Source organism: Pinus tabuliformis, chromosome 7 (genome assembly GCF_031772625.1).
Source record: "Pinus tabuliformis cultivar Carrire ecotype Pingquan chromosome 7, CPIR1, whole genome shotgun sequence".
Classification (NCBI taxonomy): Eukaryota; Viridiplantae; Streptophyta; class Pinopsida; order Pinales; family Pinaceae; genus Pinus; species Pinus tabuliformis.
The window spans coordinates 1504951767-1504973133 of NC_142293.1; the positions used below are offsets into that span (position 1 = coordinate 1504951767).

Here is a 21367-nt window from a genome sequence, read left to right on the forward strand (position 1 = left end):
CCTCAGTTGATGATCTGTAATATGTTGAGCATGCACTAGTGTTTATTTTTAGTATTTACGTTGTAAATAACTTGTTAAGTAACGAAACAAGTAGGTAGGAATAAATTAGTAAAGTGCATGGAGGGTTTCTAACTGGTAGACTTAGAAACTTCAACAATTAGGTGTCACTTTATTAGAGACTATGTCCAACGAGGGGCCGTATAGTTGAGGTACACCACGACAGAAGAACAAGTGGCAGACATTCTCATCAAGCCTCTAGGAAGAATAAAGTTTGTTTATTTCAGGGAGAAGATGGGGATGGTTAAGAATCCGTTTCAGTAGCAGAAGCAGATAGTATAGGAGTTGCAATGCAACAATTAGCAGTGGTAGTACTATGGGCAACATAATGCAACATTTTTAGAGGGAGTTGCAGTATAGATGTAGCAATGACAGTTGCAGTGTCATGGGCAACAATACAGGATGCCGTAGATGAGGGGCAGCAGGTCAAGCATCATCAACACAGAGGACTGATGACGTGGATCAGTGTGATGCTTCTATTGGGAGGCATTGCTGGAACACATTCCTTTCTTAGAGGGAGTGTTGATTTTGGGTAGCATCAGATGTGATCTAGCCCTGAAATTTTGTGAAGAGGCTAAAATTCATGAAATCTCCAAGACCCAGAAATCATTTGGAGAAATTCCATCCGGATGATGAGTTATTAAAATAGTTAATATTTTAATGGGGTTCCTAAGTCTAAACTTAGGAAAATAAAAATATTAATGGGTATTAATAAAGATATGGGTGAGACACTTCTAAGAGACGAGGATCAAGTCTATTTTAATCTTAGCCATTGATTAGGGACTTAATCTAGGCTGTTGATTCATCAACAAGAAAAGTATAAAAGAAGACTTAAGAGTCATTTGGAGACACACCAGGCAAATACTCAGTAACCGAGGGAAATCAATTTTCAAAGAGAAGAAGTTTGATTTCAGAGGGAGAGTAGCGGGGTGAAGGAATAGGAGGGTATCAACATCAGTTAGAGACTGAGGAAGAGGTGACGTAGAGAATCTACGAGACAACAGAAAGGGAAGATCAGTGAGACAATGTAGTCCTCACGCAGGCTGACACAAAAGTGACATAGAAGTGACGCAGAGGAGGGTAGAGGGTCTCTAGGGTGTCATAACTTCTCAAGGACGAGGAAAATTGTCTCAAGTGTTTCTCTCAAAAGTGTCTCAGTATTTTGTAGAATCTTTCCTTGTAAAGAGATTGTTGCTGAAGATTAATAAATAAACCCTCATCTGCTGCACCAGTTTTCCCACATTGGGTTTTTCCGGGGACAATTGTCCAAAAATAATTGTGTTGGTGTGATTGATTCTTGTGCTTGTTTATCATTGTTATTGTTCTCTATGTTATTATGTGATAACTGCAGTAGAATTTATTTTAATGTTTATTGAAGGGTTTTGTAAATAACTTATTGTGGAAAATAAGTAGGAGAAATAAATTAGTTATTGTAGTAGAGTTTCATGTTAGAAATTTTCACATTTCCTTGAAATGTGATATTGATTGGATCGACATTCATATATTTTTCTTCAACATGGACTGAATACTTCGACACTTCTTTTGTGATAATTTCTTCTAATTTGTGGTTCAATGATTTCTTATCATTTTTAAGTTACTTACTTTGAGTGAGTAGACTTTAATTATGATTTTTGAGACGTAAGAGTTCCTCATTTTCTAAGTTGACTTTACATTGGCATTCAAACTTGTGATCTTTTAAACACTTAATTTGCTCTAATAACTTTTTATTAAGGTTCTTTAAGCATGAAGTTTCCTCTTCTTTCTTTGATAGACTTTTGTCGGAACTTTCCTTTTCTTGTTCTAACTTGTGCTTCTTAGTTGTAGACTTTTTGACTTGTGCAAGTAGTTTTCGGATATGATCTTTTAAACGAGAATTTTTTTTCATTTTTATTGGATATGACCTCCTCAAGCTCTTTTTTCTTTTCTGATATTGTGTTTTGATTCTTTTGAGGCATCAATTTTGTAACATCTTTAAAGTATTTTGATGAGGGTACTATTGATTGTAACTTCATTTTCATGTCTCGGAATGTGATTGTCTTTCCCTTACGAGAAAACATCAAAAAAATGTTCTCTATGTTTAACATGAATGTACGCAATTCTTTAAACCAAGGTTGACCAAGAATTACATCAACCTCTCTGTGATACATTTTTACAACAAAAAATTGAGATATGTACTCATAATGATTCACTGTTATTTGTAAATCACTAATTTCATATTTTTTTCCAAAATGTATTTGTTGTTTCGCCTACATTGTCATATGAAATTAATAGTTGATTCGCCAAAGTAATATTTATGTAATTTTCGTCGTTGCTTGTACTAATAGCGATATTAACCTTTTTCCCTTGGATGTTCCCATTTAATGTAATTAACTCATGATGTGTGATTAAAATACCCTTATAGAAAAATCAACATTCCTTCATTTCTGAATTAGACTCCATTTTTTTTCTTTTCGAATAAGCCTGTGGTTTTTTAAAAGTAACCCTTTTTTATTCTATATTTTTTTAATAATTTTTGTTGTTTTCATTATATTCTCTCTCTTTATATATATATATATATATATATATAACACCTTAATATTCTCTTTTAATTGAATTTCCTCTTTCCCTTTTTTATTGTAATGTATTTAACTTCAAATAGATTATTCTTAACTAATTTTCTTTAATACTTTTTAATTCTGTGTAAATTATAAATAGGTCTAGTAATCTTCACCTTATTTTAGTGGCAACCTTAATATTATACGTTTCGTCCAAGCTTAAAAGAAATGATGAGATGTGACTCTTGTGATGGGTTGCCTCCACTAGGATGTTTGGAATTTCATTGATTGATAGAACTGGAATGTAGTAAAAAAATTTGTACGGATAGGGCTGACGACTGTGGCCGACAGAACAACAATAGGAGCTATGTGACGACTCTGTGGCTAATGAGAAGGCGACATCCTGATTTAGTTTCCTCCGTCTTCTCTTGAAAATGTGATAGCTTGACTAAACTGGTATACAACAGTGGTGTGAGTGATAGCTAGAGATACAACCTTTTCGTCTTCTTTACTAACTTGCGTTGCAATTTCTCAATTGATTCTAGTAACTCGAGGCTCACTTTGTTGAAGTTTCTAAGTTTACTTAGTCTAGAAACCCTTCATGCAATCTTTCTTGTTTATTCCTACCTACTTGTTATTTTTCTTTAACAAGTTATTTACAAAGTAAATACTAAAAATAAACACTAGTGCATGCTCAACATATTACAAATCAACAACTAAAAGAAACAAGAACAAACACACCACATGGCACCATTCCTTTTGTACCAATGTCCCCGGAAAAACCCAATGCGGGAAAACCGGTGCAGCTATCTGAGGGTTTTCTTATTAAGAAATATTAGAGTACAATCTGGGTGCCGAAACTGGCCTACCCAATAGAGAATTTCCTTAGCAGCTATACCTCACAGTTTGAGAGAAATCTCCTGGCTGAAACCTCGAAAGATCCTTCCGGCAGCTCTTCAGCACAAAACTGCTCCTGCAACCCCAGCATTTGCCCAATCTGGACTGCGTCAACCCCTCCCTATCTCACACTGGCCCTGTGTTAGCCCTAGGAGGTCCTGCGTCAGCTCTAGGAACCTCTGCGTCAGCTGCGCTGGCCCCTCTGGTGCTCTGCGTAGCACTTGGCTGCCTCTGTGTGGCCTTGCATGAGTCCTTGCTGGGTCTGTGTGACCTTCCTTGGCTACTGGGCTGCTCTCCTGGCACAATCTCTGCTTTCTCTGTTTCTCTGTACTCAATGCCCCTCTGCTGCTCTTCTGATCATTGATTCTATCTCTCTTAGCAAACCCCGCTCTAGAGAATAGAATGACTGATCATCTAGTGTCTTCTCCAAGTGACCCTCAAGCCTCCTCTTATACTTTTCCTGTTGACATCTTAACGGCCGAGATTAAGTCCTTAATCAATGGCTAAGATTAGATCTGGCTTGATCCATGTCTTTTGGACCACTCTAACACAGATTTATATTAATATACATTAATATTTTATTTTCCTTAAGTTTAGACTTAGGGACTCCATTAAAAATATTAATTATTTTAATATCTCCTGATCTGTTTAGAGTCTGCCCAAACCCTTTCTGGGTATTGGAGATCTTATGTCCCCTAACCTCTCCACCAAATTTCATGGCTAGAGCATATCCGATGCTACCCCAAATCAACACTCCCTCTTAGCGAGGACTGTGCTCTAACAATACTCCTCACTGAGTATCATCTTGATTATCCGACATCCGTCCCTGTGCTAATGCTAGGCCTTCTTGCCCAACATCCTCTACACTGTTGCCTCCTGTATTGCTGCCCATGGTTCTGCCACTACCACTGTTGCATCTATACGACAGATCCCTCTGCATTCGTGCTGCTGGTGGTCCTTTCTCCCAGCACTGCATCCGCACTGCACCTCCTCTCATCATGTTGCATCATGCCGCCCACTACTACATTGCAACTCAGTTACTGAGAAGTAAGTCACTGATCTCCCAACTGTCCTCCCTGTTGGGCTAGAGACACCCACTGATGTTGAAGCTCCCCCTACCACTGACAAGTGCTCCCTCTCTGACCTCTGCACTACTGCAACAACTCTCCTGCATCTCGCACCATTGCACACCTTTCTGTGTCGTCCTGCATTGGTGCAACACTCTTGTGCCTCTCGCACTGTTGCAACCTGCTAGCTCTACGCTATCTTGAGACTCCTGCACTGTAGCTCTCTCTACCGCTCCATCCACATCTGTCTCTACCCACCCAGCCAGTCCTGCTACTCCTCGTCGGGGCTCCCGTAGCAAGGTCTAATCCAAGAGGCTGGGTACCTCAAGGATCCTACCCCTCATCGCCTGTAGTCCGCCTGACTACAGCTCGATGTCTCCCCACTTCTGCTCAAGTGGCGTGTGTGCACTCATGGCACAATGATCGTATGTCAAAACTTCCTTCTCTGCCCATGCTGGTGTTGCCTTAGTCTCGAAAGATTCTCCCTTACTCTTCTTCCTTGGGCACTGGGTCGCATAATGACCCATCTCCCCACAGTGGAAACACTTGATCTTTGAGAGATCTTTCTTCTTCCGCTTCTCCTGCTTCCCCTCAGATGCCAGGGACACATGCTCCTCCTCTTGCTGAACTTTGATCCCTTTGTTGCTGCTACCTGTCTTCGACTACCGTCTGATCTCTTCCTGGCGGAGAGCTGCCCACATCTCGTCGCAAGGTAGGAGAGTCCCTCTGCCCAGGTTACTCTGGATAAACACTTCCCAATATTCTGAGACAACATTCATGGCTGTCCTCACCATAAGCTCTTGATCCGGTGTCGGTCCTATAGCAGTCAACTGGTCTCGGATCTCATTCAGTCCTTCGAGGAAGGTGTCATTCGATTGACCCTTCTTCATCTGATACGACCTCATCTGGTTCTCGAGCAACATTATTCTCTACACATAAGTATGCTGGTACAGGTTCTTGAGAGCTTCTCACATCTCAATTGCCATTTCCTTCTCGGCTATATGTGGTACCACATGATCCTTGACCCCGTCAAGGATAATGCACTTGGCCGTCGCCATCGCCTCTTCGTACTTGTTATTATCATTTGGGTCGACTGGGATAGCTATCGTCTTCAAGGCGAAGTTCTTGACACAATTCCTGCCAAGTACTGATAAGATTCTAGCCTTCTAGACTGCAAAGTTTGATGCTCCGTCGAGTTTATCCTAGTCTCTTACCCCGTGTAGTGCCATGACGCTCCCCTACTTCCTTCTTGGAAGTTCTCGGTTTGACTCCTCTGAGTCTCTACTTCTCGTCTGGAAGTTCTCTTCTGGACTCCCTTTGAGTCCTGATTTCCCTCTTGGAAATCCTTTTGCCGCTTGTCGAGATGTCCCCTACTCTGATAGTCTTGTGCAACTGCATTGCTGATCCAGGTTCCTCGACTAGAAACCCTCGGTAACAACTCCTCCGGCGCTGCTCTGTTAGGTACTGTTCTTACTACAGTACCTCACCAGCTCCACTCTGCAATATTTCTACAGCCTTCTAGACTCCAACAACTGCGTCTCTGTGAACTGTGTCAGCCCTCTTTGCCCCACGCTGGCTTTGCGTTACCCCAGATGGGTCTGCGTCAGCCCTGGGATGCCCTGCATCAACCCTCTGGCTCTCTGCGTTAGCAACGATGGCCTCTCTGAGGCTTTGCGCAGTTCCCGACTTCCTCTGCGTAGCTCTGGCTGGCTTTGCGTAACACTTCCTTGGCTTCTGCGCTGCTAGAAACAACTTCTGTCACCTTGGGACAACTGTTTTCTGCTGCTATTGCTCTGCTCGGCTGATGGCTTTTAGTCTTCCTGTGATCTACAATCACCCTCTGATACCATGTTGAAGTTTCTAAGTTTACTTAGTTTAGAAACCCTTCATGCACTCTTTCTGATTTATTCCTACCTACTTGTTATTTTTCTTTAACAAGTCATTTACAAAGTAAACACTGAAAATAAACACCAGTGCATGATCAACATATCACAGATCAACAACTAAAAGAAACAAGAACAAACACACCACATGACACCATTATTTTTGGACCAATGTCCTTGGAAAAACCCAATGCAGGAAAACCGGTATAGTTATCTGAGGGTTTTCTTATTAAGAAATATCAGAGTACAATCTGGGTGCTGAAACTGGCCTACCCAACAGAGAATTTCCTTAGCAACTATACCTCACAGTTTGAGAAAAATCTCCTGGCTGAAACCCCGAAAAATCCTTCCGGCAGCTCTTCAGCACAAAACTGCTCCTGCAACCCTACGTTTGCCCAATCTGGACTGCGTCAGCCCCAGGAGGCCCTGCGTCAGCTCTAGGAGCCTCTGCGCTGGCCCCTCTGGTGCTCTGCGCAGCACTTCGCTGCCTCTGCGTGGCCCTGCGTGAGCCCTTGTTGGCTTTGCGTCACCCTCCTTGGCTGTTGCACTGCTCTCCTTGCACAATCTCTGCCTTCTTTATTTCTCTGTACTCAATGCTCCTCAGCTGCTCTCCCAATCACTAATTCTATCTCTCTTAGCAAACCTCGCTCTAGAGAATAGAATGACTGATCATTTGGTGTCTTCTTCAAGTGACCCTCAAGCCACCTCTTATACTTTTCCCGTTGACATCTCAATGGTCGAGATTAAGTCCCTAATCAACGGCTAAGATTGGATCTGGCTTGATCCATGTCTTTTGGACCACTCTAGCACAGATGCATATTAATATACATTAATATTTTATTTTTCCTAAGTTTAGACTTAGGGACTCCATCAAAAATATTAATTATTTTAATATCTCTTGATCTGTTTAAAGTCTACCCAAACCCTTTTTGGGTATTGGAGATCTCATGCGCCCTAACCTCTCCACCAAATTTTGTGGCTAGAGCACATCCGATGCTACCCCAATTCAACACACTTCTATATTATCTTTTATTTGTTTTGGTCAACTGACATGATGATCGGCCTTTAATAGTTTCAAATCATCACACTCTTTCCTTCAAAGGTCACAGCGTGTAAAAGTTGTGGCGATCTAACGGTTCACCTTCCAGTGGCAATTGACACAAAATATTGTAAATGCTCCCTAAGCTTGAGTCAGGTTCGATTTTTGGTAATGACCTTTCACTACTATTATTTCAATATTTACAGTGGTCATTCAAACTTGGCTAGTTTCTTCAGAATTACGAATTCAATTCCTGTTTGCTCAAACGAATTTTGACACAACTCATAATTGTCCTATGTGCACGAACCTCACAGATCCTGGATGAGTGGTTATGCAAGTTGTTTGCAAAGCAAAAATATATAGCGACTATGGTTGTGCCTTTGTTCAACCATTGTACGGTAGTTGTGTGATTTGGATTTTAAATTTTCTTTTTTCTTTTTTTTGTTTTATATTTTTTTTTTATGTAATTTTTTAAACCTTTATATATATATATATATATATATATATATATATATATAACATAAGTTTTGACCGATTTTTATTTTTATTTTCTTTTCATCTTACTTGATTTATTTTTTACCTTTTAAAAAGAAACAAATTGAATTATTATTATTATTTTCTTTTACTTTTTTTTATTAACCTTATTTTTAATTCTCTCTCTCTCTCTCTCTCTCTCTCTCTCTCTCTATATATATATATATATATATATATATGTAAATACTTTTTTTTCTTTTATTTTTTTTATATTTTTGTTAAATGGCCAAAGGCCTGAAACTACAAAAGTTGTGTAGTGAAACGCTTCAATTGCGTGACAACAACGTTGACACAAAGTTGATGGCCAAAGGCTGGATCAGATTAGCTCTGTGCAGTGGTTGAGCGGCCAAAGGATTGAACAATTCTGATACCAATGTAATGAACAAAGTTCGATATGCTCAGAGGAATGCTTTGATACCAATGTAACGAACAAGGTTCGTATACTCCAATAATTTTCAAAAGACTTTGAAGACAAAGACATTCATTGTAGAACAAGTAATATATATAAAAATATTTGAATAAGTGAGATGATGTGAATGTTACAAATGAGGTTTGCTTATATACCTAGGTAGGTGCCTCTTCATGAATGGTCATGTCTTTAAGACATGCCTTGTCATTACTAATGACTATTTAGTTAATGTATTTATGATTATTATTGTTTATATTATTTCTATTATTTTTATATGAGTTATATTCATAACAACGACAAAATTTTGCTTCTTGCTAAACCATGATATCATAATTGATCCCACGCTGAAGTAGCACCCTATTGAGCTCTTTCTATCCTCTGTACTCTCTGCCCAATCTGAATTTGTATATCCCTACAACTTCATGTCACCACTTGAGACATATCTCAAACCGTATTTAGCTGTACCCACATAGGTACCTCAACACATGCTTTGCTGCAACCAAATGCATCTGCCTCAACTCAACCATATACTGGCTCAGGGTGTTCACTGCAAAGCAAATATTCAGCCTGGTGTTTACCAAGTACATCAAGAATCTAATCAACTTCTTGTACATGGTGGGATCTGCCAATTTTGAATCTAAAGCAGAATCACTCAACTTCTTTAGATTAGAAAACATAGGTGTAGCCATGGACTTGCAGCCCATTATACAAAATCTTCTCAAACTCTAGACTATGTACTTCCCTAGTCCGAGGAAGATCTCATCAGGTTGTCGCCACACTTCCAATCATAAGAAATAATGCATCAAGCCAAGATCCTTCATCTCAAACTCTGAGGCCAACTGAGGTAGATCTATTTTTGGTAAGAAAGTCCTTTTGCCACTGTTGCTCCCTCTATCACGTTGGCAAGTCCTTCTGCCATTGTTACTACCTCTATCATTGAAGCATATCTTGATTTCTGATGTTGCTTCCCTCTATCATGTTGGCAAGTCCTTCTGCCATTGTTGCTACCTCTATCATTGAAGCATATCTTGATGTCTGATGTTGCTTCGAAGAGGGCATATTGTTCCTAGAGACCTCGTGTCTCTAAGCATCTTAACAATCTCAACCTATGATACCCTCTTGGAAGGATGCTACTTCCATTCTTCCTGATTGTCTGCTTTCCTCGAATTGGAATCTCTTTTGGTCATCTAGCATGGTCTTGGACGTCGTAACAATCTGTACAATTTCTCCCTTTCAAACACCAATCACTCTATTGAGTCTGTGCTCAATCCCTTGGGTCATACAAAAAACTTATCATCTGGTAATTGGAGCAAAAATCTCCTTATAGTCCACTCCCTCTTCTAGGAGAACCTTCTTGCCACAAACATCTTGATGTTGTTAGCTGTTGCATGAATCATTGCATTGGTAGTCACTGCAATGTTCCCATTCTTCTCTGCATTTAGGAGGCCTTGGAAAAAAAATCATAGCCAAGCAAAATACAAGGACAAGAGGTTGACCAACAAAAATAAAAATAAAAATAATATTGATCAAGGGAGAAAAATATGAAGTACTTATCTCTTAATTAAGAAAGAAACTTCTGAGGGTTGTAGGGAATTGTCAACTCCCTCTTGATCCTTGCCTCCTTGTAGAAATCAATGACGTCCATCTGCAATCTCATCAAACCTGGATTCCTTTTGACTTCTGTTGAGGCAGATGCTCATCTTCTACATCAATTGCTGATGCATGTTGCTTTCATTTCCTTTTTCTTGCATTAACTATAAGGGTTGGGGTTTCTGCATCCTACGGATTCATCGAGCTATCTAGCCACATCAAAGGTTCAACAACAAGCTAGCATCAACAGCAAGTCATTCCACATTCCATCAAGGAGATAAACCAAGTAGGCATCAAACAAACTTGCATCCAGCATTCCAAGTCTTGATCTAGGGTTTCATCCCATAAACCCTAGGACTTTCTCATCCAAGACTTCAATACAAGTTGTAACTTCCAAGTCTTGTCTAGGTTTTACAAACCCTAAGTTTTCCAACTCTTGTACCACACAAGCATAAAGACTCTAAGACAAATACACCAATACTGAAAGCACATACTTTAATACAAATGTTATGATAGGCTCTCTTCTCACTTTCTATAATAGTAGGTGAGGGAGGATTTCTCCTCAACTCCCTCTGGCTCTAGAGCAACTTCCTTCTGAATAATTGTAACACTTTCTTCCATTCTGAGACTTGGCACCAATTGACAGGAAATCAAAATCTAGTCAAACCGCTGAACGCTTGTCTCTTAGGCTGACTTCAATGGTTGCTCTTTCAACAAAGCTCTGATACCATGTTGAATTTTCTACAAGATGTGTAGTAGAAAGCAATTTTGCGATATGATAATTACTACCTAATGATCTTTAAACAATTTATCTCATGCCACTTATATCATTGAACAATTATACACAAAACATTTGAACAGTAAATGCGGCAAAAATAGTAAGATTATAAAGAGACAACCATGCACAATAGAGACAACAATTTTACCTTGGGAAATCCACCCTTGGGAGAAAACCCAGCAACTTTTCTTCTAGGGAAAATTATTCTCCAGCAAGGTTTACAAATCCAAATTCTCTAGAAATCTATGCCAATATACAAGTCCAAATACCAGTCAAACCTTGTCAATTTCCAACAAGTCAATGCAGGTAAAACCAGCCAAAAATACAAAAGCCAATGCTGATCAAATAGTCAAAGTTCGGCCTGCCGTCAAGCTCGGTCCTGTAATCAGATCCGTACTTTAGTCAACTATGGTCAACAGTCAAACTCAAACTCAGTCAAATTTCAGTCAATTCTGCCTCTTTTTGTCACAGGTGCAGGTGCTCTAGAAGAGAGAAGATGTGATGATGATTGATCAAAATGAAGATGTCACATTATGTATATATACTTGTCAACTGTGGTTGAATTTGACCAAGGGACATACTTTCATGGTGGGGCCAACTTGTCCTCTGTTTGAGCTTACATGATGCCAAAAATAATAGAGACTTTATTTTAATTTTTCACTGTTCTCCTAGGCTGACTTAGGAGATCTCTTGGCTGCGGGAATACCTCCTGATGCTATAAAAATCAACATGGTACCATTGGGACCTGCATTGTTTGTACATCATCTATATTTTTTATATTATTCCTTAAATGAAAATGTGATGTTTTCCTTTGTGTTAAGTTTCATGATATTTATCCCTTCATTTCTTTGTTATAAAATTATGAAGTGAGGTTTTCTAGCTTAAATGATTAAGCATATAAATAACAAATTAATCTATTCATATTCCAAACGTTGCATTTCTTTGGGATGCATTTTTTAGAATCTCATCCCATTATGGCCAGCTAATGGTTAATTACTTGCAGTGTGCGGGCAATTGTTGCTTTGAATCTTCAGAATTATGCAAGTGGGCGAAATCCATGGGGACATCCAAACCCAAAGTACCTTGAAAAGGTATGTAATTTGAATGCTCTTCTTGGTGCTGGATAGATGATGTAATCTCAATTTCATATATCAGTGGTCCTTTATGGGGAGTGGTCTCAGTTCAATGGAACTTATCGAGTACTTAGCCAAGATAAAATTAAGGGATAAGCATTTGGTTTGATAAAATCAAGAGATTGAAGTCACAAATAAATTTCAACAGGGTGGATGTTTTCAAAAGGTCGTACATATCACTGATTCATGTGGTGGGCTACAAAGACTAGAGGCTGAGGCAGTAAATTTGCAAACGTTCACTTTAACTTTTACAAAAGTTTCCAAGGCGTCGAATAACATGATATCTTCTCAAAACTTACTCATTTATGGAACAATTGGAACAATATAACAGAATGGAAAATTCTTGCAATTGATGTCTGAGACCTGATAGAAGATTTAATGTTTTAGATGATTTACATCTTTGGCACCAAGCCATGCATAAGAAGATAGGAACATACCAACTACTAAAGAAGGCACTATATGAACTCCTCACTAATGGAACTCCATAGTGGAGATAAAGAATCAAAAGGGGGAAATAATTGTTACAAATTCAAGGCTAATTAGAGCCTTAGTCATAAGTGCAAAGCCAAAAAAATTGTATTATCGCAAAGTTGAGAACGTTGAGATGATGACTTTGATATTTTTATTGATAGCCTTGATTAGGAAGACGTAGATGATGTCATTTGTAAAGATAAAAAGAAATTTAGGAGGTGAAGAGTTTGTGCCAAAATTTTCATTAGCAAACATGATGGGAATTACCCAACCATGAATAGTGAAACGCAGGGAACCTGTGAAAAATGATAATGTTATAGTCCTTAGATGTCATTTGTAAAGATGAAAAGAAATTTAGGAGGTGAAGAGTTTGTGCCAAAATTTTCATTAGCAAACATGATGGGAATTACCCAACCATGAATAGTGAAACGCAGGGAACCTGTGAAAAATGGTAATGTTATAGTCCTTAGACGTACCCACAACTTTATCCACATTGATTTTGCGTAAAGATTAAATCTACTATTTTATGAAGGATTTTGAGGCTATGGTTGTAGACGAGAAATTTATTTCGAGGGCTGGCAGATGTCACAGGGTATTGTTGTCTTTACAAAACTCCAACTTAGAATTTGATTTCTATGTTGCATTGCTAAGATGAGATGACATGGATTTCTATGTTGTATTGCTAGGATGAGATCATATGGTTTTAGGCACTGAATAATTAGTGCAGTTGGTCACATCTGGCATGAAGCTTTAAAATTGTTCATCAAGTTTAAATGGAATTGTGAAAGAGAAAAACGGTGAAAGATTGAGTTTTTTGGTTTCTTTCCTCCTTTTGTTCACATCAAATGAAGGAAATGATTTCCAATGGAACACTAACATACATAGGATGATGTTATCATATGGAAGCACTTCATGAAAAACTAATAAGTTCTAATCGATAAAAAATCAGATATTTGGAAGACTTAATGATGTATTCCAAATCAATAAATAAATTACATCTATGGAAAACTCAAGGATGTATTCCGGGACTTACCAGAGAAGTTAATACCTAGTCATAAACTCGAACATAGTATAGAGATACAACTAAGAGGAACAACAGGGAGACCATATCCTTTTACTACACCATCATAAAATTGAGATTAAATAGTCTATACAAGAACCTTTGAAATGTAGCATCATTACAATAAGTAAAGTCCTTATTTTGCCCTAGTCATCTTGTTTACAAAATGTACAAGTCCTACATTGGTGCATACCCATTCCTAGATGTTATCTGCATCTGACCAGTTGCTCATAACTTGTTGGGAAGGCTTCAAGGTAGCAGTTGGGCTGCATACCCATGCCTGGATGTTTTCTGCATCCAACCAGTTGCTCATAACTTGTTGGGAAGACTTTAAGGTAGCAGTTAGGCAACCATTCTGGATGCACTATTTGCTCGTTGGTTGAAGCTTCAACAGCTACTAGGGCCAAAAAATGCAATAATACATTCATCTCTTCAACAAGCGCTCTATCAAACTTGATTTACAAGATCCTTAAAATGTTCTTTGCGTTAAATCTCTTTCGGGGTTATTTCTATCTAGTAGTAAGGAGATAGAAGTGTTAATTATTACATCCTTGGAGCATATATAGCAAATGGTTTCCAGACTTGTTCTCCAGCTAGGCAAACCCTCTCTCTCCAAAAGAAATTTTTATGCTTACTTTTCAACATCTTTGTCAGCCAGTGATGTAGACTGTAGCTTTCACTTCTCTCAATTCCTCCTATTTTGATGAGAAGAATAAGCCTCGATGTGTTGTTACTACATGAAAAATGCAATTTCATCGTATGTTTTTGTAGGCATTCTTTTCAGATGTACTATACCAGGAGATGTGAATGTTGGGAGCTTGGTATGGGACATTGGTCTGAACATCACCTTGTTTATAATGCATGGGAGAGATAGTGTTAGAGATCAATGTGATTACCTTTTCCTTCCTTATTCATGGATGTTCACATGCTTAGACTGTTTTATTGTTGAGTTCACCTATTTAGAGGCACTATTTTACATGTGGCAACATCTAATGTTTGGGGCACTTTGCTACATATTTTTATGCATATTTCTTCAATGATGGTAGCTTTCACATTCCTTGGCAACGGTGCCATGTGCCTTAACCAAAGGGCAGAGAGTTGGGAGATGTATGAACTGATTGGGATGAACTTCAACAAGGAATAACCCAGCTAAACCCACGAATCTGTATTATTTTACAGGTTATAACAGATCTGAATATTAACTTACAGTTAAGTATTAATTATCAATTCGATACACTAACACAGATCTAACTTGCTTGCATTAGAGAGATGACATCAGATATTAACATGAAACAATGGGACATTTTTCCATTGAATAACAGCCCTCAAACATTACATTCTCAGATCTAGTATCAATCTTGGCTGAAGAGGATCAAAAAATCTCTATTCAGCCTTTCTTTACTAGTTAAGAGCAGTAGAAATAGCCTAGTACAATATTCCAGCCAAGAAATCAGAGGAAAGCATAAAAGTATCGGCCTTATTTGAATGCTACAGCCTTGCAAATGATTGATGCAATCCCAAATCTGCTCTATATCAGTGCCTTAATTGTCGCCGTCAGTGTTCTAGGATTTTCTCCAAGTTGAAATCACGACTAATAGAAAACTATAAATTTCTATTTTGTCAAATCTGGAAGTTATAAAGGACGGATTTGACAATCGTACTTGAGAATCTTCCCTTGTCTCAAAAAGTAGCTGGCCTAAAGTAAGAAAGATGACAGCCAAGTTGACTGCATGCAGTGTCTCCTCGTTTCCGTAGGGTTTGTTCTTAGTGATTGGACTTATATTTTGAAGTGGAGATTGGGAGATAACAGTATCCTGTGCACAAACAATTTGGTTGCCGCATTGAGATTGTCAGGAACTTCAAGCCAAGAAGGCTACAATCCTCCTCATCAAAGAACAAGACACTTTAGATTTAGATCCATACATTAAGAGTTCCATAGAATTCGACAATGAAAATAAACATGTTAAGAAGGCAAAAAGAATCTTTTTGTGCAGTAATATTTCTTAACATCTGCAACAGAGCTTGCAGATTTCTAGAATATTTCAAATTGTTAACAAACTGATGGGATGCTCAGTTTGTGCCCATGGGCTACACGCTATTGGAGATTTCCCTGGAGTTTGGATGCAAAAGAATAATCAGTTTGTGCTAGGCTCTCACGAAGAGACACTTTAGGACGTGGATATTAAAGTCTGTCTTGTGGACCTGCCTTCCAAAAAATATAGCAAGCATAAATGAATCTTATAAGTAGCGAAACATCTTTATAACCACTTTTTCATAATACTGCTCATTTCGCATGCAATAAGTCACATATATTATGGTTTACTAAACAAGCTTGCTCTTTTCCTTCATGACTTTAGTTTATGTTGCACAAACTGATTTTTATACACAAAATTTTAGCATCTTATTAATGAACTTTTGTTTTGGATTTTTCACAGAAAGGATTTGTACAGGCCCAGGCCGATGATGGATTGATTGAAATCTTTGGCTTGAAGAATGGGTGGCATACATCCTTTGTCATGGCAGACCTTATTACAGCAAAGCACCTTTCACAGGTCTTCTTTCAGTTATAACTTTTCAAAACACTTCTTCTTGACTGTATTGCATTATATTGGACATCTTATTTGAGTAATGTGATTCTAAATTATTTAAAAAGACGAGTAGTTTTTCATGAATGCATTTATTGAATGTCTTGAAAAAGATCCAGTTATGGATTCCGGTCAAATCTCATATTTGTTGCTTTTGCAGGCTGTAGATCTAAAGTTGGAATTGGGAGGGTCTCAGAGGAAGCAAGCCTATATGCAAATGGATGGTGAGCCTTGGAAACAACCACTAAGCAACATCCATTCAACAGTAATTGAGATTGCAAGAGCTCCTTATCAATCACTTATTCTTAATGCAAACTCAAATAAATAGGCGGTTGTCCTTCAAATCTATTATGAAATTATAACTGCTTAACTGAATCGTATCCAAAGCATGCAGCCTTTTGCTTCTGCATATTGGATTACATCATTGCTTTGTGTTACTTATTGAAATCAGCTTCTTGTTGATTTCATGTCTTTATCAAAAGAGTTGTTAGTTTTCACTTCAATTGAAATGGTGCGGTTCAGCTTGTGTACCAGAAATGTATGTGTGAAACCTCCATAAACATTTTTTTTTCAAGATGTAGGGACCTTCCCTATGATGCCTCACAGACACACACAATAACCCAACACAAGATAATATCAACAAGTTACTAGATACAAGAAACGATGGTCACATTTTTTATTAACAATAGATGGTACATTCTAAGTTATTGAACTACAAGTAATATGCGAATGAAGGTTTCCCCTTTTTAAAAATAACCATCCATTGAGTAACCACATTGAACATGAGAATCACATAATAATTAAAGGCACATATAACAACAATCCAGAATTTTACAACTATTCATCGTATCTTTATCATTTGATAATTATATACAACAAATAATCATGTAGGGAAATTTTTGAATACAACAAAGATACTATGCACCAAAAAGGATGGAGTCTCGATCTAAGGTTTGTTGATCCTTGCGCTTTTTTTTGTGTTTACGTACACATGTGGAGAGTGTTGTGTCTCGACTGAACGTTGTTGACTCACCAATTGACCTTCTGGCCTACTCCTTGGGTACTCTTCTTCCCCACGGACCCCCAAGCTACAATGGGGTTGTAAAGTAGAGGAAAAACATTAGCAAGCGGAGAAGAACACTCTTGACTCAAGAATTCCCTCTTTGATGGCCTCCACTTCACTAAATTCACTATATACTCAGTGGTCACTATCACAATAGCATTATGCAAGTCATCCAATAGTAGGGAAAAAAGTGACCCCTCTTGCATAGCTTGCTTCCTAGAGGCTTCATAGGTGACACTTGTCACTTCATGCAAAAAGCAGTTATTTTTTATTAATCTAAAAATTGATTATTTACCCATCCATGTGTCAACATTTCATCAAGGCTCTCCTAAATTATTTACTTAAATTTTTATTAAAAAGCATAATTTTCTCACCCAAGCATGACTCCCTATTTCCTCTCTTAGTTATGTTTTGATCCCCCCGTTTTACTCCTTATTTTGTATTCATTATTGAAGTCAATTGTGTTGAGAAATTTGGGGGCAACCATTGTAGGTGATTTCTCTTATAATGATAACTGCTTGTGATGTATTTTTACTTTCATTACTTAGCTTCTACTTTCGTTTGTTCCTTATTAGAGTTTTTCTTTATCAAACAACTATCAAACCATAAAGAACAATAAGACAAAGGACACAAGGTATAGGTGATCAGCGAGGGCCAAAACCTCTCCAAACTGAGAGGAAAACCCACACACATTTTTCTTCTCATTGAGTGTTCAATTGATGAATTCGAAGACCTAGACCCTTGACAAAATGCCCCCGCCCCAAAGACCAAGCCACAATTCTTCTTGATGTGAAAATTCCAATACAAAATCTTATTGCAACAACTGGAAATTATTGTCCTAATTGTTAATTTATTCTAACAATTTATTTACTGTTTGCTACAACAAATACTGAATAAATCACACTGCAGTCTACGCAAATAAAATTGTAGAAGAATAAATGCTGGAAGAAATGCTAGCACACACACATAAAAATAACATAGTTATTTTTGGACAAAAGTACCCGGAAAAACCCAACTGGGGAAAACCGGTGCAGCAGTTGAGGGTTTTATTTTGATTACTAAGCAACAGTGAAATATTTTGAGTACAATTTGGATGTTGAATACTAGCAATCTTGCAGAGAAAATACTGGCAAAAATCTGGTAAAGAATTTTCTTCACTCCACAGGGAAATATGGACTCTAACCATGACTCCAAGTGAGTTGTCCAAACTGCCTTTGCGTAGCTACTGCGTCACCCTAGCGCAGTCCCTTTTGCACTCAGTCTGAATTAGCCTCTTCTCAAGCCTTCTAGTTTGCTATTGTCTAGGAAAATGTCGCTTCTGGCCTCCGCAACCTTTGTCGAGATTCTAGCATTGAAACTCATCTTTCCCCAGCAAAATCGAAACTGCCTCTAGAGGCTTTTGCGGTTGTCCCAGTGTTAGCGTCTCTGTGACTCTTTTGCCTCCCTACAAATGCACTCACCGGATCTGGAAATCTTCCTTCAACTTCACTATCTCTACCCCTTTCTCATTGTTTTGATCTCTAGCTCTCTCCGGCAACTAACTGCTGCTATTTTGGAAATCGATCTGCCAAGAAATCAAACCTCTCAAGTTTCTTCTTCATCACCACATCGACCTTCTCCTATAATCCTCTGTTGGAGCACCAACGACCAATATTAAAACATAATCGATGGCCAGGATCATCTTTGGATCAATCCATGTGAGTTTCTAGATGACTCACGCCTTGACTTAATAAATATTGATTAATTAGCCATATTCCCTAAGTTTAGACTTAGGAAATATTTAAAAATTGGTTAATAATCTAATTAAGTCATTTCTAGGCAGAATTTCCAGAAACGATTTATGGCTTTGGAGATCTCATGTATTCTAGCATATCCACAAAATTTCAAGGCTAGAACACATCCAATGCTACAAAAACTAACACTCCCTCTTAGCGAGGAATGTGTTCTAGTGCTACTGCACACCTTGTCTCTGCATCATCTCCTATCACGCTGCTGATGTTTGGTTGTTGTTGCCCACCAACCACTTCGCAAATCTGATATACGTTGCATCCATGCTGCTGCTGACCCTTCTAAACTACTGCCAACACTGCATCTGCGCTACAACTCCATCTCATGTTGTTGCTGCAGCTGCAACATCTACAACTGAAAAGCTTCAAAAAGTCTGAATCAACTATGATTAGTATAATGCATATGTCACCTGAGTCTTTGATTGTTGCTAGTATCTGCACTGTCAGTCTGGCATCTCACTGCATCAACTGTCATTGATCCATCCAGTTACTGAATATTATGGGCCCCTATAGAAAGATATTGATCCAAGAGGTGAACTCCTTAAGGACCCTGCTCATCTGTAGCGCTCTATGGCTACAACACCAAGTCACCCCACCTTACTCCTAGTGGTATATCGGTAAAGATGGTGAAGTCTTCCTCCAACATGGAGGAAAGCCTATCAATCTCTGCTGAAGCTGCATGTTGGTCCTGCTTCTCCTCCTTGCCCTTCTTTCTGAGAGAAAATTGGGTATTGTAGTGACTGAGTTCACCACACCTGAAGCACTTGTCCTTCAACAGGTCCTTCTTCTTCTTCTGCTCCCCCTATCCCTGATTGAGACCCTTTGATGCGAGGCCCACATTCTCCCCCTCCTTCACCTACTTCGATCCATTGTTGTTGCCATTGATGGAGCTTTTCAAAAGAGCTCGTCTAAACTCTTCCTGCTGCAAATCGGCCCACATCCTGTCTCACCTTAGCAAGGTATCTCTACCCAAGATACTTTGGACGAATACCTACCACCCCTCTGAGACACTGTCGAGTGCCAATCACACTAGCTCCGTGGGTTGAGGCGACGCCTTAATAGCTGCAAGCTGGTCCCGGATCTCCTAAATCCTGGTGAGGAAGGGGTCTATGCCTCCCCCCTTTTGCACCCTGATGCACCTTAGCTTCAATTTTAGGTGCATCTTTCGTTGCTCAGAAGTACCTTGGTATAATTTAGAGAGAGCATCCCACATTTCTTTGGCAATATCTTTGCCAGCTATATGTGAAACAACATGATCCTAGAAACCATCTAGGATCAAACGTTTCGCCCGTTCCATCTCCTTTTTGTACTCCTTCAGCTGATCTGCATCTGGGGGAACTACTAGCACTGCATCAATATATGTTTTCATACGATATTCATCTAGAAGGAAGGACATCCTTGCCTTCCAGATGATGTAGTTGGAAGCTCCATCCAACCTGTGATAATCACGAAGCCCAGCAATGGCCATCTCAACAAAATGGTGAAAATCTCCTCTTTCCTTTTATTCAGCGTCTACTCAGCTATTCGCATTCCCTTCTGGGGTGAGAAGATTCGCTGACAACGACTATTGATCTACAAGGAAAAATCAAACCTTTTGAGACTAGAAGTTCCCTAAAGAAAATTTTCCCTCTGTGTGTGCTCTTCTTCCTTCCACCCGACATTAGCTTTGCTCTAGCAAACTGCTGCAAAAACAACTGCCTGTAGCTAGAGATCTGCTCAACAAAAATTTGAGTTGCTCCCTCTACCTCTGGAATCACTCGATTTGGAATGATCAAATTTTTTTGCCCCACTCAGAAAAATCGGATCTCCTCAAGCAACTTGGCCTCCTGGCAGAATGACTGTGCTGCCCTTGGGAATTTCGGCCTCCTTCCCACAATGAGTAGCGAAATTCCTTCTCTCTTCGCCTCTGAGCTCTCCGGCTAATTAATTGTGCTCCGATACCATGTGAAAATTCCAATACAAGATCCTATTGCAACAACTGGAAATTATTCTCCTAATTGTTAATTTAATTTAACGATTTATTTATTGTTTTCTATAGAAAATACTAAATAAATCACATTGCAATCTACACAAATAAAACTATGGAACAATAAACCCTGGAAGAAATACTGGCACACAAACATAAAAATAAAAATAACACAGTTATTTTTTGACAAAAATCCCCTGATAAACCCAACTTGGGAAAACCAGTGCAACATTTGAGGGTTTTATTATTAAGCAGTGTTAGGATATTCCGACACATAGGATATAGTTAAGTTCAACTTGGTCTAGTATAGAGTTAGGTTAGAGTTAGGTAAAGTGTGTTTCTTTACCGTTGTACATTTTGTAACCTTCAATCCGACGGTCACGATATGTAGTGATCCGACGGTTCACTCTCACCTCGGTATTACCGACACTTGATCCGTGGCTTGACACCCGATTGGTCCATGAGTTCTATTTAAAGCGCATGGAGGGTCATTGTTCGGGTAATCCGTGCATGA

At 38.8% G+C, this 21367-nt stretch overlaps 1 protein-coding gene across 3 annotated transcripts in view; it reads left to right on the forward strand.

The window, feature by feature from the left end:
• The window catches only part of LOC149253542 (diacylglycerol kinase 7-like), a 410992-nt gene extending 394452 nt beyond the window's left edge, over positions 1 to 16540 (forward strand). For 2 of the 3 annotated variants that reach the window (XM_089459953.1, XM_089459952.1), the window contains 3 exons: positions 11792 to 11879; positions 15888 to 16004; positions 16198 to 16540. In XM_089459953.1, the coding sequence (XP_089316079.1) occupies positions 11792 to 11879; positions 15888 to 16004; positions 16198 to 16365 (373 nt within the window). In that variant the 3' untranslated portion in view covers positions 16366 to 16540. The remainder of the gene's footprint in view (positions 1 to 11791; positions 11880 to 15887; positions 16005 to 16197) is intronic. The other variant, XR_016267102.1, reaches the window with a different exon arrangement.
• The last annotated feature ends 4827 nt before the right edge of the window (positions 16541 to 21367 follow it).